The 15,985-nt window shown below is 45.1% G+C and overlaps 4 protein-coding genes across 5 annotated transcripts; 2 read left to right on the plus strand and 2 right to left on the minus strand.

Moving 5' to 3' along the window:
- Positions 1-2,016: 2,016 nt before the first annotated feature.
- LOC108048497 (chitooligosaccharidolytic beta-N-acetylglucosaminidase) lies at positions 2,017-6,106 on the plus strand. Its single transcript, XM_017129226.2, has 3 exons — positions 2,017-2,271; positions 4,121-5,658; positions 5,730-6,106. Exons 1-3 carry the CDS (start codon positions 2,135-2,137, stop codon positions 5,909-5,911), a joined length of 1,857 nt encoding a protein of 618 aa, XP_016984715.1. The 5' UTR covers positions 2,017-2,134; the 3' UTR covers positions 5,912-6,106.
- Positions 6,040-9,083, minus strand: LOC108048498. Of its 2 annotated transcripts, none has more exons than XM_017129228.1 (3): positions 8,879-9,083; positions 7,802-8,325; positions 6,040-6,981 (listed from the first exon to the last, which is right to left on the minus strand). In XM_017129228.1, the coding sequence occupies exons 2-3, from the start codon at positions 8,275-8,277 to the stop codon at positions 6,174-6,176; spliced, it is 1,284 nt and encodes a 427-aa protein (XP_016984717.1). In that variant the 5' UTR covers positions 8,278-8,325; positions 8,879-9,083; the 3' UTR covers positions 6,040-6,173. The 2 variants fall into 2 exon arrangements, with proteins under 2 accessions (XP_016984717.1, XP_016984716.1); XM_017129227.1 differs by having other exon boundaries at positions 7,802-8,344.
- Positions 9,084-10,147: 1,064 nt separating this feature from the next.
- On the plus strand, positions 10,148-12,124 carry LOC108048500 (ribosome biogenesis protein NOP53). Its single transcript, XM_017129231.1, has 5 exons — positions 10,148-10,380; positions 10,443-10,616; positions 10,684-11,004; positions 11,131-11,532; positions 11,632-12,124. The coding sequence occupies exons 1-5, from the start codon at positions 10,253-10,255 to the stop codon at positions 12,026-12,028; spliced, it is 1,422 nt and encodes a 473-aa protein (XP_016984720.1). The 5' UTR covers positions 10,148-10,252; the 3' UTR covers positions 12,029-12,124.
- On the minus strand, positions 12,032-15,856 carry LOC108048499 (RNA cytidine acetyltransferase). Its single transcript, XM_017129229.1, has 5 exons — positions 15,546-15,856; positions 14,728-15,175; positions 13,389-14,667; positions 12,364-13,333; positions 12,032-12,266 (listed from the first exon to the last, which is right to left on the minus strand). The coding sequence occupies exons 1-5, from the start codon at positions 15,746-15,748 to the stop codon at positions 12,140-12,142; spliced, it is 3,027 nt and encodes a 1,008-aa protein (XP_016984718.1). The 5' UTR covers positions 15,749-15,856; the 3' UTR covers positions 12,032-12,139.
- Between the last annotated feature and the right edge of the window lie 129 nt (positions 15,857-15,985).

The following is a 15,985-nucleotide window of genomic DNA, read 5'->3' on the forward strand; positions in this document are numbered from 1 at the left end:
TAAGCTAAATCGCCCTAAATCTAAGAAAAAATGTCTATATTTTAGGAAAAATTTTCTTTTTTGTAGAATTTTTTTTCTTAAAATGGGGAATTCTGCCCTAAAATATAATTTACCATAAAAAATAGAAAAATTTTCTCGAATTACCCATAAAAATTAGATAACCCTAAAAAAAAAAAAACGTTTTCTAAAATATAGAAATATTTTCTTGAATAAAGATTTAAATTCTTAAATATGGAAAATCTCAAATATTTTCGATTAAAATAAAATATTTAAGATTTGTAATATTATTATTTAATTTTATTTGTCAATTGTAAGTAATGATTTTTATTTTTTTAATCTCTTAAAGACAGAAAAATAAATTAATTTAAAAAAACTAATTTTAACTCATTCAGACTGTATAGTTTTTGAAATACACTTTCAATATTATAGATTTTGTTTGTTTTAAATGTTGTTATTTGTTATTAAATGTTGTAAAATAAGAAATATACTAATTTTTGCATTGATCTTCGATTGCACCTACCAACCAACCTCTAGCCAAAAGTTTTCTACCAAAAGAGCAAAAAACTGGTTTCCAGTTTTAAATACGACTTCGAACCTCTTACCTAAATACATAAGTATTCGTAAATGGCTTTGAAAGAATTCCTTTTAATCAGATCAAAATAATTGTTGTTTAAAATTTCTTTTTTTTTCTGCGATTCTTTTGCTTCTATTTGGTGTTTTGCTCGTTGTCAGTTTTTAAGCCCCGATATTTGCTGTTGTTGCGGTTCTTGCACCGTATACATATGTATTTTTTCCATTTTATCACTCACCCCACCACTTCCGTATGTGGGCCACTCGCCAGGGGGTGGGGGTTTTATGCAGAGTGGGGGATATGCTGATTCCAGACCTCTGCACAGGAACAAACAGTGTGGTACTTTACCAGGAATTAGCATTAAATAATTTTATTTTAATATAACTTAAAACGATGGAATACAAGTTAATACTACAACATGCTCAGGGAGTAATATATTTTAACAATCTGTAGACAACAATTGTTTTCAAGTTCAATCAATAAAAGATAATCAATAATATAAATAAACTTAAAATCTCTTTATATGCCAAAACGCTGAAGAAAACTAAAACTGATATCAAAAGGATATGAAAAATGAATATCAATTAGAGAAACGGTAAAAATTAAGAATTTCTCATGCATATAATTAAAAGTTATTTCAATGGAACTTACAAAAAACAAGAGAGAACGCTATAGTCGGGTGCCCCGACTATCAGATACCCGTTACTCAGGTAAAGGGAGTGCGAGGGAGATGGAGATAAAAACTTTGATCATGCATAACTTTTTAACGAATGGTCCGATTTGAAAAATTTCTTCAACATTTCGATAGGTATTGATAAACACAATAAAACTGCATTTTTACTTTTCCGAAATATTTAAATTTTTAAAATCGTATATAAGCGATTGTGGGCGTTAAAGGGGGCGTGGCACCTTTTTGAAATAAACTTGCGCTGCGTAGGAACTCCTAGAATCTGCATGCCAAATGCCAATCTTCTAGCTTTTATAGTTTCCGAGATCTCAGCGTTCATACGGACAGACAGACGGACAGACAGACGGACAGACGGACAGACGGACAGACAGACGGACAGACGGACATGGCTATATCGACTCGGCTAGTGACCCTGATCAAGAATATATATACTTTATAGGGTCGGAAACGCTTCCTTCTAGCTGTTACATACTTTTGCACGAATACAATATACCCTTTTACTCTACGAGTAACGGGTATAAACATATAAATGATATGTGTACCTTTTTATTTAATATAAAGCCACGTTTAGTTCTCTAAAAGGACCTTTTTTTTTGCTGTGTAACGTTCTCTCCTGAGCCATCGCTCTCTTTTCGTTCCGCTCATCAATTGGTGATAAGCTCGGCTCTCGCTATTGTTGTTGTTGTCGCTGCTGCTGCGCTGCAAGTGAAATTTCGCCGGATTTATTTTATTCGTACTTCCCCCGTCGCTTTTTCGATTTCAGTTTTGCTGTGCTCGGCGAGCGGAGCGGTGGGTGGTGGTGCATAAATTCGAAATACCAAAATAAAAACATATAAAAGCGGGTGGCTCTTATAGGAAGCCGTTAGAAAGGAACGATGCGGTTCAGCGGCTACAACCGTTATCAGTGCTTTTGCTCCGCTTTTGCTTCGCTTCTGCTTTGCTTCGCAGTCGGCGCTGCGTTGACGCGGGCAGACGACGCCGGCAGTGACGTCGACGGCGGCAGCGCCAGCAGGTTTGTGTCCCCGCTCGACAGGAAATTCCAGCAACAACAACGGGAATTAACTTAAAAATTAGAAATAAAAAAAGAACAAATGACATTAAAATTTAAAATGGTTTTAGCTCCGAACAATTTCCCTTGAAAGTGTATAGAAAGAGAATCTACAAGATATTTTGAAATTATAAAATTTGCATTTCTCCCAAGTAGATTTGTGTCTTTGCTAGGCAGGAAATCGCAGCAACAAAAAATGTTCAATCGAATCAATTAAAAAAACAACAGAAAATTCCACTAAAATTACGTTCCGCGCAACTGAGTTACCTTTCCATTTAAATTTAAATTAGCATTCATCCAAAGCAAGTTTGTGTATCCGCTAGAAAGCAAATCACTGCAACAACAACAACTGCAACAAGTGAAACCAGGCTCAATAAACAAAAAAATTAGAAACTTAAAAAGCAAAACCAGCTGGAAATGCAACTGTAACTGTGCCAAATGCCATTTAAATGCGAAATTACATTCGACCCGAGTGAATTTCGCGAAAAGCTAAACAATCGTTGGAAAGTGTGAAAATAGGGAGAAAGTGCCATAATGAACTTATCGGGAAAGTGACAAAAAAAAATATTTTCTTCAACTGATTTTCTATACAAGTACAAATTTTAATTTTCCAATTGAAAAATGTCTTAGTTAAATAGAACTGCCTAAGTTCAGTTTAAAAGATAAATAATATAACACTTTGTGTGAGTTTTTTTTTTTTTATTTTTTGTTCAGTTGGTCATAAAGTGCAAAAAAACAACCTGATAAATAATACTCTTTTTTTTTGTTTGTTATATATTTGAAATTAGTTTTAGTTGTTTCATGGATATGTACAGATGTAAGGGATTTTACAACTGTGAGTTCAAAAAAGCATTTTTTTTGTATCCCAAAATTATGAAATTCAGAACGGTTTTAATGAGAACCAAATTGTATTGGTTTCTTAATAATAGTTTTAAAAACATATAATTTCCGTTAAATCATTCATCAATCATCACTCATCATATTTACATATACATATGTATAAACAGATGACAAAGCTCTTATCTGTTCTTACACATACTTGGAATGTGGGTATAGATAAATATGTTATTTGCGATTTTAATATTGTTTTTTCCGTAAATGCCTCGTAAAACTGATAAAGGTTTATCGTATAGAAATGCATCCATCGTTCAGAATGAAATCCATTCTGATACTATCTGTAAAACGTGCTTAAACTGAAAGATCATATAAAACTTTTTATAAAATACTTTTTGTCTGACGAAACAAAAATAATTGTATTTAATAGAAATAACAATAATAACACAGGTAACAAATTAACCACTTAATGTAAATAATTTTAATATCACTTTTTGAAAACCACTTTTAATTGTTTTGTTTCACTTTCTTTCTGGTTATACAAATTTCCCTACTTCTCGTTCTAAAAATTCCCCTAAATATTCAAAATAAACGTTATGTTGTTTTAGGAGTTTTTAATTTATTTTTAATTGATTCTTAAATAGACCGAATAAAGCTCTTATAAGAGATGGCTAGAGTGGATATACATAGTAAATAGTATCAATTGTATACTAAATAAAATTAGCTATTTAGCTACGGGAAAGCATTAAATTGTCACAGGTCTTGTTTTGGATCAATAAGAATTTATTCAGATGACAAGCTTTTTATTAAAGATACCGGATGTCACTTTGTTTTCAGTGTGGTATCCTGCGAAACTGAATAGCTAAAAAAACCCACAGGTTCTGATATAATTAACCACACCCAGTAAAAAACCTAGTGACTAGTTCTCAGCTTGCTGTGATACAATACTAATAGCAAATGGACCCCTTTGAATTTCCAGGAAGTGGCTGTGCAGTCGGACGGACATCTGCACCTCGGAGGCGGAACAGGTGGCGGGGCTGCAGTATGCACCGGAGATCTTCGAGAGCCAGCGGGACTGCCGGCTGTCCTGCGGGAAGTTCGGCTCCATCTGGCCGATGCCCACGGGCAGGGAGTGCTCCATTGCGCACGGCCGGGTGCGATTCGATCCGTGGAAGGTGCGCTTCCATGTGGTGGCTCCCGGCGAGGCGGCCACCCAGTTCCTTCGCGAGACGAACCGCCTCTTCGTCTCGAATCTGCTGAAGGAGTGCACGCGGAACTGCACGCTGGAGAGCAGCAAGCAGATCCTGGTCAGGTCGACGGTGAGCAACGAAAGCCTGGTCCTCGACTGGCCCACGGACGAGAGTTACGCCTTGGTGGTGCGAACGACGGACACGGCCACCTTCGTGGACATCCAGGCGACGACGGTGTACGGGGCACGTCACGCCTTCGAGACGCTGAGCAACCTGGTCACCGGCAGTCTCTCCAACGGCCTGCTGATGGTCACCACCGCCAACATCACTGACCGGCCCGCTTTCCCCCATCGCGGAGTGCTGCTGGACACGGCCAGGAATTTCGTGCCGCTGCGGTTCATCCGGAGCACCTTGGACGCCATGGCGGCCAGCAAGATGAATGTGCTGCACTGGCATGTGGTGGACACGCACAGCTTCCCGCTGGAGATTACCCGGGTGCCGGAGATGCAGCGTTACGGAGCGTACTCCTCGTCGCAGACGTACTCGCGCCAGGACGCCCTCAATCTGGTCAAGTACGCCCGGCTGCGTGGCATCCGCATCCTGATCGAGATCGATGGACCCTCGCACGCGGGCAACGGATGGCAGTGGGGTCCTGCCGCCGGACTGGGCAACATGTCCGTGTGTCTGAACCAGTCGCCCTGGAGGAGATTCTGCGTGCAGCCGCCCTGCGGACAGCTGAATCCTTTGAACGATCACATGTACGCCGTGCTGAAGGAGATTCTCGAGGACGTGGCCGAGGTGGGCGCCCCCGAGGAGACGCTGCACATGGGCGGCGACGAGGTCTTCCTGCCCTGTTGGAACAACACCGAGGAGATCCGGGACGGAATGAGGGCGCGCGGCTTCGATCTCAGCGAGCAGAGCTTCCTGCGGCTGTGGTCGCAGTTCCACCAGAGGAACCTCAATGCCTGGGACGAGATCAACGAGCGGATGTATCCGGGCATCAAGGTGCCCAAGTCGGTGATCATCTGGTCCAGCCACCTCACCGATCCCCGCTACATCGAGGCCTACTTGCCCAAGGAGCGGTTCATCATCCAGACGTGGGTGGAATCGCAGGACGCCCTCAATCGGGAGCTCCTGCAGCGGGGCTATCGACTGATTGTGTCCACGAAGAATGCCTGGTACCTGGACCACGGCTTCTGGGGCAGCACCTCGTACTACAACTGGCGCACTGTCTACTCCGCTGCCATGCCCACTGGACGCAGCAAGGATCAGGTGCTGGGCGGCGAGGCGTGCATGTGGAGCGAGTACGTGGACCAGAACTCACTGGGTAAGTTCTCGCACACATAGGTACTAGAGATCGACTTGGATTTAAACTAATGCACCTCCGTTCTCCCCCAGAATCTCGCATCTGGCCGCGAGCTGGAGCAGCCGCCGAGCGGCTCTGGTCCAATCCCAAATCCTCGGCCCTGCTGGCCCAGCGAAGGTTCTACCGCTACCGGGAGCGACTCTTGGCCCGGGGAATCCACGCGGATGCGGTGGTCCCGCACTGGTGCGTCCTCCACGAAGGACAGTGCCTCTGAATTGGTCGCCGCACAATTAGATTAAGCTTAAGCACCAGCACTGTGTACATATCTGTCAGTCTATGTTACTCTGTTCATCAGTTATTGCCCATAAAGACCTGTTTTTAATCCAATCCCTGCAGCTGGTCTTTAGTTAACGAGTGGAGTTATATTTTGTACATACATGGGTTACAAATAAAAAATCCCAATACTTGATGAATTCGATTTGATCATAGAAAACAAGGGCTTATTACAAGGAGAACAGGAATAGAGCGATGATTCCCTACTTGATGTAGCCCTGATCGATGGCATGCTTGAAGATATCGGCCAGTCGCTGCTGCTTGGCTGGCTGCTTGAAGGGGGTGATGTTCCAGATGTCGGTGAGGATGGCGTTCTCCTTGATCCCATCCAGATCGGCCACCTCCTCGTCCTCCATCATCGTCATCGGCAGCGATTCGATGCCCATGCCGCAGCCAAAGCGTCCGAAGTTCTTCAGCTCCTCCTGCAGCGATTCCCAGGAGATGATCGCCTCCGCATTGCCGCCCAGATCCTGGATCAGGTCCTGGGCACTCTCCAGGTAGGCGCGTAGCAACTTGTCGTAGTGCTGCTCCCTCAGCTCCTGGCTCGTGCAGGAGTAAATGAAGAAGCTCAGGTCCAGGGCCAAGGAGGAGCACCTGGCCAACTGGAAGTCAATGATGATAATCTCCTGCGATTCTCCCTGCTCGTTGTACTTGGTCAGAAAGTTGGGCGTCCAGCAATCGCCGTGCCCGAAGACGCTCAGCTTGGAGCGGGTGGATACCAGGTTGATCAGGTCGTCGAAAAGCGGTGCCTGCAGGAAGTTTTCGGCCACAGTCTCGTATTTGGTATCTGGATACACCTGCTTGATGGCGTCCTTGGCCACGTTCTCCGCCAGCAGGAGAAAGCCGGTGTACCACTCGCGGGTGTGTTCGCCGTAGTAGGTCTCTTCCAGCGATCCCGCTGCCTTCTCAAAGTTCTCGTGATCCAGGGCATTGAATGCCAGGGCCACGCCATGGAAACGACCCAGAGTTCGCATCGTCAGGAGGGCATCCTCCAGGGAAATGTAGTCCTGGCTGTAAGAGTGAAATAAAACCGCGTTTAAGATCTATCATTATATTATTCTTATACTAAAACATTAAACGGAAATTATAGGTATTTTAGAAATGAGGAATCGAACGACTTGTCCTTCCTTATATGATAATTTTAAAATACATAATTTACCCTACCTCAATTCTCTATTTTTTAAGTGTAAAATAATAGTCTTTAAATGTGATATCACATTAAGGTCTAACTAATCAATTTAGTAGAATCAGCAAATTTAACTCAATCGTAATTATTAAATTCTTGAGTCAATAAATATGTAGTATATATAGTCCCTTAAAGCGATAAGATAATGCAGATATAGAGATTAAATGCGCTCGAGTTATCAGTTAACAATAATTTTCCTATAAGTATTTTCAAAACATAATATTATTTAGTCAAATATGTAACTGAAAACAACTATATGTGCTTATACATATTAAAAAAAATATAATTAAATGAATAATCTATTATTTCTACAAAAGCAAATCCTTTTTTTGTTCTAAAAGAGAAGCACCAGTTTCAATACAAGTGTTATATCACTTTATTTAATTTCTAACTAAATAAAAATAACAACGAGTCTCATTGTATTAGTGTTTCAGATATCAAGGAGATCAATGATATTATCTTTCTTTTAGTATAACAATGGGGTTACTAGTAAAGTAGCTACCTTCAATATTAAAGAAATCTAGAAATTAATGTATCGCTTCTGGCTACAATTTCCCTAGATTGAGATAGTATTAAATGCAGAATAACCCGTATAGTCATAAAGTGGTTCGTATGTTTTTATGTATCTTAATGGGGACAACTCACCGCACTGGGGCCTTATAGCCCCTAGGACCCACATCCTCCAGGGCGATGAAATCGTTGACCCCATCGCACAGGCTGGCCAGGCACAGGGGAAACTCGACGAAGGGCTTCTTGGGCGCCGGCTGGCGGGACTTCTGGAAGGCCTCGATGGCCGGGATCACCTTGGTGTAGAAGTGGATCTCATTGCGGAAGAATATCACCGATCGGAACAGTCGCCTGCGGTGGAGATTGTCGGGCATGGCCTTCACGATCACGCTGACCTCCAGTTGCTCCTCATCTCGGCCCGCCTCCGCATCCGCCTCCCGCACGCCGTAGATGGTGATCCGGAAGACCCGGCTCAGATAGGCATCGCCCTTCTTGCCACTCGGTCCGAATTTGTAGGAGGTGTGCCGGGTGCCGCCCTTATTCCGGATGATCTCGTCCAGCGTAGCCTCCGAAAACTTGGTCGAAATGTCCGCGAAACTGGGAAAGCTGCTCATCGTGGTGGCGTCCAAAGTGTGTCTGTCGCTGGCGGAGATCGCGATCTGCTATTTGTAACAAATTAAACTATTTCAGGGGAGCGATAACACGGCGTAATCGGCAAAAACAAAAATAGAAAAGAAACAAAAAAGAATAAGTTTTCGTCGTCAAGTCGACGTCTGAATACCCTTGTGGCTATGGTAAATATTTTTATTGTTATTCGATTTAGACAAATTTTACTGATTTGATGGGATTGTTCTAATGACAACTTTGGAATTGATTCGTCTAATGGTCCGAATTTTTAAGCACGATCTATTAATCGTAAATAAATACAATTGAAAAGGTTGTATGCTGCTAAAGTTTACAATAAGCGATTAAATCGCCAAGTGATACTGATCTGAAGTATATGCACATGTACATATGCATTTGTGTGTAAATACATATGTGTACTTTCTAGAGTCGCGTTCCAAACACCTGATCAAATTAATAAGACACTTTGCAAGGGTATGCACAAAAAGGAAAAATACAAAAAAACGCAAAAGTTTGTTTACCGCGTTTTGTTTGGTACACGTCAGTTCTGCCACTGCCGCTGCCGCAGTCGACGTCGCTGCCCGCACTTACCGGCCTTTTTCCACTTCCCACAGTGCGTATTAATTTGGTGACGTTTATGGTTTTGCCCTTTTGACCGCCAGCTCGCCGCAAACACTTTTTTATTCTAATTTGGATTCGGATAGCGGGTGGTATTAAATGTAAAATAAATTAAAACGCACAGCAACAGCTGAATCGCTCTCACACATACACAAGTACACTTGCGACGATGTAAGTGTTTTAAGAATACAAATGAGTGACGGCTAGAGATGCGCCAGCCGGAGTTCCAATCCAGTTTATAGCTGGTTCACGCCAGTTTCTAGCTAGTTGATAGCCAGTTTCCAGCTAGCTTATAGTCGGTTTTTGACTGGCCTCTTGGTTTTAACACACAGTTTTATTATTAACAACAATTTTAAGGTAGTTGATATTATTAAAAGACTTATTTAGCTAAACGGGAAACAATTAAACTGTTTTCGGTCCCATAGCATATTAAGCTATCTGATAAAGGAAGTCGTAAATCTTCATCCTATGCTAGGGTTTTTATCAACATCACATTTTTCTAAGGTTGTTTCCATTTTTTGTATAACTTCCGAAAAAGCCCTGATATCCGATCATTTTACAATCTTTAGAATCCATGCAATTTGAGACAGTGATTACGAATAATTACAGTGAGTCACAAAAGTATTCGTTGCAAAAAGGGTTAACTGATAAATGCCAATTTAAAATAAGTAACCATTTTAAAATGGTAAAAAATGGTTTATGTTTCCAAAGATATATATTTTGTAAAGTATATGACGAAAAAACACGAACAGAAACCGCTTTCCATTGAAAGATATGGATGAAAATATAAATATAAACCGTTTTGCAGGTAGAATTTGGCGGCAAGAAAGTACAAAACCTGTAACATATATTATATTATATAGTAACTCAACCGAACGGTTTATTGAGCTAGATCAGCGCACAAGTTACTAACCTTTAAAGTTAAAACTGATCTATATTATTATACCCACTTATGTAGCACAACTACTATTACTAGTACTTCTACTGTATACCTCAAATCGAAAAAACTTAAAGCCTTTAAACTAACATTAAATATATTGTTTTACCCATTTACGTAGCACAACTACTATTACTGGTACTACTACTGTATACATAAAAATGGTAGCTGTAATCCTTAGATCGAATAAACATAAAGTCTTTAGACTCACATTAAATATTTATAATATTTTACAAACTTAAATATTTAAAGTGTCATCTCTAATTGATGTCTTCCATCTGACTGCTATTTAAACAGTGTTGTAGTACGTCGAAAATAAGTGTTGAGAAGCGTCGGCAGATTGCACGTGTGCCGCTCTGGCACTTGAAATTTGTTATTTTTCTTATTTTATTTTCGAATAATCCGGCGAAATGACGGCTTTAGAGCCAGCCACGAAGAGGAAGCGGATCTCGAAGAAGAACAAATCGGCGTGGCGAAAGACAGACATCCAGGATGTGGAACAGTTTCTGGAAGATCAGCGCCAGGAGGAGCGCGTTGGGTGAGTGAGCGGGTAAACAATGTGGGAATTCGGACTTTAACTGGGTATCCCTCCGTTTTCAGTACGTTCACGGACAAGCAGGACGAGGATCTGTTCGTCCTGGATGCCAGCCCACAGAAAACCAAGGCCACCGTCCTGAGTGTAAAGCAAAAGAGGAAGCTGAATGCCAAGAAGCCCATGAGGAGCCACCAGGCACTTGAGAACACATCCCGGGTTCAGGATCCCATTGCCAAGCGGTAGGTTTCGATGTTAAATCCAACAGATAGTAAACAAAATATAACAAGGTAACTGCAATCCCCGCAGTAACCATGTGCGCCAGAAGAAGAACGGCCGCAACATCGAGCTCGAGGTCTGCAATCCCACCAAGCCACGCCATCGCCAGGCCAACAGCGATCGAGGCAAGTACTACGAGAAGCTGGAGCAGCGACTGGAGGACAAGAAGAACAAGAAAGTGTCCATTGACAAGGACATCTGGCAAGAGGTGGACTTCCGCGACGCGATTCCCGGACTAAAGGACGAGAAGGGCTGGATCAGTCGCGATCTTGCCCTGCACACGGCCGGAAACATTGGCAAGAAGGTGGTCAAAACACACTCCAGTCTGCACCACAAAACCACCAAAGCCAAGTAAGCAGACCCGTTTTTCGAAATCTTAATTCTTAGAGCTTGAATATCAGTAATTTCCCCATAAAAAAAATTTGTATTCAAGTCCTAAAACGCCTTTATTAACTTATTTTTTTCTTATTCCTTCAGGAAGTTCGAGCTTCCGCATCCGGGCATGAGCTACAATCCATCGCCAGAGGACCATCAGTCGCTCATCTCGGCGGTGGTGGACCGCGAAGAAGGCATCATCAAGAAGGAGCAGCACTTGAAGCGCGTGACCACCAGCATGTTCTCCAGGGTGACGCCCGAGGAGAGGGACCAACGTCGCCTTCAGGAGATGAGCCAGGGCATCGAGGACGAGGAGGAGGCGAACGGTAAGAATACGGAGAACGCGGAGGAGGATGCGGACAAGCCCTACCACACGATCAATGCTCCCGTGGAGAACAAGAAGAAGAGCAAGCAAGCACGCCGCAAGGAGCTCAAGCAGAAGGAACTGACGCGCCAAACGGAGCTCAAGAGGAAGCTCAAGCAACAGACTGCTGATCTGATTCGGTAAGAATATTGTGCCAGATTAAAGCCGGCTGTAAATTATGCAGCTGCTTAAGTATAACGTTGGAAACACTTTCTAATTCTTAATTTTTTCGCATGCAGCATCAAATCAATTCGCCACGAGCTGGACGATGAAGAGGAAGATCTGAACGATCTGAAGAAGCGGCGCAAGCAGCGCGCCGAGAAGGCAAAGTTCGAGCCGAAGCGCTTGGGGCGGCACAAGTTCGAGGAGCCGGACCTGGATGTGAACCTGCCCGAGGATGTGGCCGGAAATCTTCGCAACGTGAAGACGGAGAGCAGCCTGCTGAAGGACCGCTTCCACACGCTGCAGCGCAACAATATGTTGCCCACGACGAAATTGGTCAGCCGCAAGAAGGCCAAGGTCAAGCGGTATGAGCGCAACAGTCACAAGGAGCCGGGTGTCAGCTATCAGGACTTGAAGGATCGCCGCAGGGCGGCCGCCGCTGCAGCCAAGGCGGCTGCTGATATCAAGATATAGTAGTTCAGTTATTAGGTTTCTTTATTTTACGGAGCTTACAACAAAATGTACTTTTCTATAGCATTAAAATCCACATTCTTTTTCCCCCAAAAAAAAGGTCATTATTTTCCTCTAGATCAGTGACTTGCCCTGACCGCGTTTCAGTTTCGGATTGTTCTTCTTTTTCTTCTTGGACAGCGGAGCGGCCAGGTCGCGATCTTCAGGCTGCTCGATCGGTCCATCCAGTCGCTTGACACCACTAAAAAGAAAGAGAGGAAGAATACGTTTCACTTCGTGTTGTTATCTACGTTTTTTTAGCAATTACTTATTAAAACGCACGGTATCTGCGCACCTACCTCTTGACGGAGAGCAGCCCGCTGCCACCGCCCGTTCCGTTTGTTTCCAGCGCCTTGGACCAGTCCTCCTCGCTGCCCTTGATCTGGAACTCGTCCAGCTGCTCGGCCTTCAGCCGCTTCAGCTCCTTGCGCTGCTGCTTGCTCAGCTTCTGGGCGGTTTGGTCCAGCTCCTTGTCGAGCGACAGGCTCAGCGGCTGCAGTTCCTCGCCCTTGGACAGATCTGCCTCCGCCAGCATGCCGCCCTCGATGTGCTGTTCCAGAACCGACCGGAAGCTTTGATTGCACCGTTTCATGGCATCAAAGAATTTGGCCAACAACTGATTGCCCGGCATGTTGAGCTCCAGGCCGAGGGCATCCACCGATTTGCCCTGAACGCCCAGGGCCAGAAGGATGCCCTGCTGCACCAGATCCAACTGCAGACCCTCGATCCTGCCCTGGAAATACAGCTGGGCAATGTCCGTGAGCAGATCGATGATTAGCCGGAACTCGGACTGCTGGCGGGCGTAGCTCTCCAGGCGCTGCAGATCGTGTGGCAAAAAGAAGACGTCCAACATAGGTTTGTCCAAGACTTTCAGGGCACTGGATTCCGTGTCCACGGACTTGTTTTTTAGAAGGGCCAGGCAGAGTTTCGTTTCAAACTCCCGGAAGGTCTTGCCCATCAGCTTCAGGACTCTCCTGCGGAAATCCTGGTAGTACAAACCCAACCAGGGCGTGGCATTTGGCGTGTGCAGCATGATGCAGCTGTGCTCGGCGGTCAGTTCGTTGGATTTCTGGCTTAAATACACCGGTACAAAGCCGGCGCTCTTCCAGAACTTCAGCAGTTCGGATGTGAGGCCGTAGGAGGTGCCGATGTAGTCCACGGGTTCCGGACTGCGTTCGTGCAGGCGCTGCAGGAGTGTGGGGATGCGACTGCGTGGACGGATCTGCTCCTTCAGCAGGCTCAGCTCCTCCTCCTCCACCTCCTCGATGCCTGGGCGGAATTCAGAGAGTTATAGAGGCCACAACAAAACCATTAAAGCACTCACCTTTGCCGGCATCCTTACTGGCAGTTGGTCCGTCCTCCAGGTTGGTGTGCTTTCTCGCATAGTAGTCCTTGAGCAACTGAATGGCCCGCTTGCCATAGCCCATCCTCTGGTAATTGGGATGCGTGGCCACCCTCACAATCCGCACGCCACCCAGCTTGGGGAAATCCCGATCGCCGTACTGCTCAGCAATGTTCCAGGGTATCAAATCGCCAGCCGCCTTCTTACCCCTGCCCAGGGAATCGCTGATGCTCTGGGCGGAGATCTGGCCCTCCAGGGCCACTTGGATAACCACTAGGATCTCTGGCAGGGCATCCATCCGCTGCACCGGACCCAGAAGACAGAAGAGATGGTGGGCCGGGGCATCACTCATCATCTGCAGATCGTTGGGCGTGTTCTTGTAGTGCGAGGATACATAAATGGAGACAAGGCGATGGAGAAAGGCCTCGGCTGCCTTGTGGTACGAAAACAGGGCATCCCTGTCCACATAGTACAGTTCACAGGCGTCGGGCGTGGGACAGCCGGAACTGATACCCGGCACCGTACTGGCATCCAGGCACAGCAGGTTGATCAGCCACTTCTCTATGTCGTCGTTCTCCTGGTAGCGAATCGACTCCTCCAGTTTCAATGGCGGCCTCGCATTGTTGTCCTTCTGCAGTTGGGAAATAAGCTTCAGGCTCAGCGATCTGCCAGTGCCTTCGTACCCATTGATCGTACTGGCCATGAACACCAAATACGGACCGATCATCTTCTTCACTAGCGGCAAGGGAATGGCAGCCGCCTCGTCAATCAGCAGCAGATCAGCGGCATTCAGCAGATGGGTATCGCTGGGCGCTATGTACTGGATCGTCTGCCGACTGCTCCTCGTGATATTGATCCTGATAATGGCCTTCTTGTAGTCGGCATTGGTGGAGCGTATAATCGTGTAGTCGGCATGCTCCTGGTACTCCAGGGCATCGAAGCCCTTGAGCACGAATTCAAAGAGCGTGATCAAGTTCTCTGGATGCGGTGAGGTCACATAAACGTTCACATAGCCAAACGCCACGGCAGCGGCAATGGACAAACCCAGGGCAGCCGATTTGCCACGCCCACGAGCCGCCGTCAAGGACATGGGCGGCTTCAGTTGCTTGTCCACCAGTGCCTCAATGAACTGGGCAACGGCATTGGCCTGATCGTATGTCTTGCACAGATTAACCAAAGCTCCGGCGGGCTGCACGGTCAGCAGGCTCTCCTTCAGCTCCTTTAGACTGCCCTCGTTGGGGGATCGACCAGCGCCAGCGGGCTACAAAGTGATGAAAAAGTGTCATTGATATTTCTAAAGGATTTCCAAAGCCTAGCTTACATTCACCGGCTCCACATTGATGGTCTTGGAGCTGAGCGGCAGCACGGTGAGGTCATCGTTGACCACCAGGCAGCGCTGGCAATCCGCAAGGGAGAGAATCAGGCGCTCGTTGAAGCGACACGTGACCGTCTGATGGGCCTCCGTGCGGAACCTCTTGTGCACATCCATGCTCATGGTGTACAGCTGCTTCAGTGACTGCAGCGTCTTCAGCAGCAGGATGATCAGTCCGCCGCCCTCCACCGTTTCAACGGTTCGAGCCAGGAGATTGGGGGTCAAGGCCTCGAAGTCCTGCAGCACACAAACGCCGTAGGTCCTTCCAAGAACCGCATGCGTCTCGGAGTAGTATCTGCCATGTATGGTAGTGGCCACGCGAAAGGAATCGAACAAGTCCGCCTCGTTCACGTCCACTTTTCCCACGGCAATTTTCTTCGCCCGCTTTTTGCCATGGCTAAAAGGTCATAAATATAAAGAAGTAATTATTGAAAAACTACATTCACAAAAACTTCATCCTATTTAACTAGTTTGTATCACTAGTATTACTGATTACTTGTTTGTATTACTAATTTTATAAAGCAGATAGTTTAATTTGTGAAAGATTATAAAATAAGATCTTTGTAAAAGGACATGCAATAGAATGGGTTTTGTAGTAAATACATTATTAGATCATAAGTTAGGATCATTTTCTGTATAGACGACTTTCAAACTCAACGGATTTAGGCTATAGCAATGTAACCAGCTGAGTTTTTGTGTGTTTTGGGGAACGCCCGTGTGCCAGAGGTTTAAGACCTTTGTGGGCCTGTAAGCTGATGGAAACCCACTTGGAAATGGCCTCGTCCTTGTTCTTGTAGCACCAGAGGACTGTGGGTCGCGCCTTGACCGTGGATTTGGTCAGGATGTCGTAAAGGATCGGGACCTGGTCGCGCGCCTTGTCCCCGATTACGATGAACATGGTGCGGTGGCCCAGCTTGACACCGTTTTCGATCATCACGCGGATCCGGTTGTCTATTTTCTTCTTCACCATCCTGCGGCTGTCCTGATTGCACTTTTTAGTCAAATTCTCCGCTTTACCGATGTAAATAATGGAAATTGCGGCGGTTCAAAATGCACGTGTGCGGTTTTGAGATGGACAGTTGGGCGATAGTCGCGGACCTGCTACGAGTCACTGTCACGGGGAATCACGGAGCAATATAATTTCGTGATATATTGCAAGCTTTAATATATTTAAAGTGATTCCTAATTGAATTACAATTATTAAAAA

This window comes from Drosophila rhopaloa, unplaced genomic scaffold (assembly GCF_018152115.1).
Source record: "Drosophila rhopaloa isolate 14029-0021.01 unplaced genomic scaffold, ASM1815211v1 contig_3, whole genome shotgun sequence".
In the NCBI taxonomy this organism is placed as follows: Eukaryota; Metazoa; Arthropoda; class Insecta; order Diptera; family Drosophilidae; genus Drosophila; species Drosophila rhopaloa.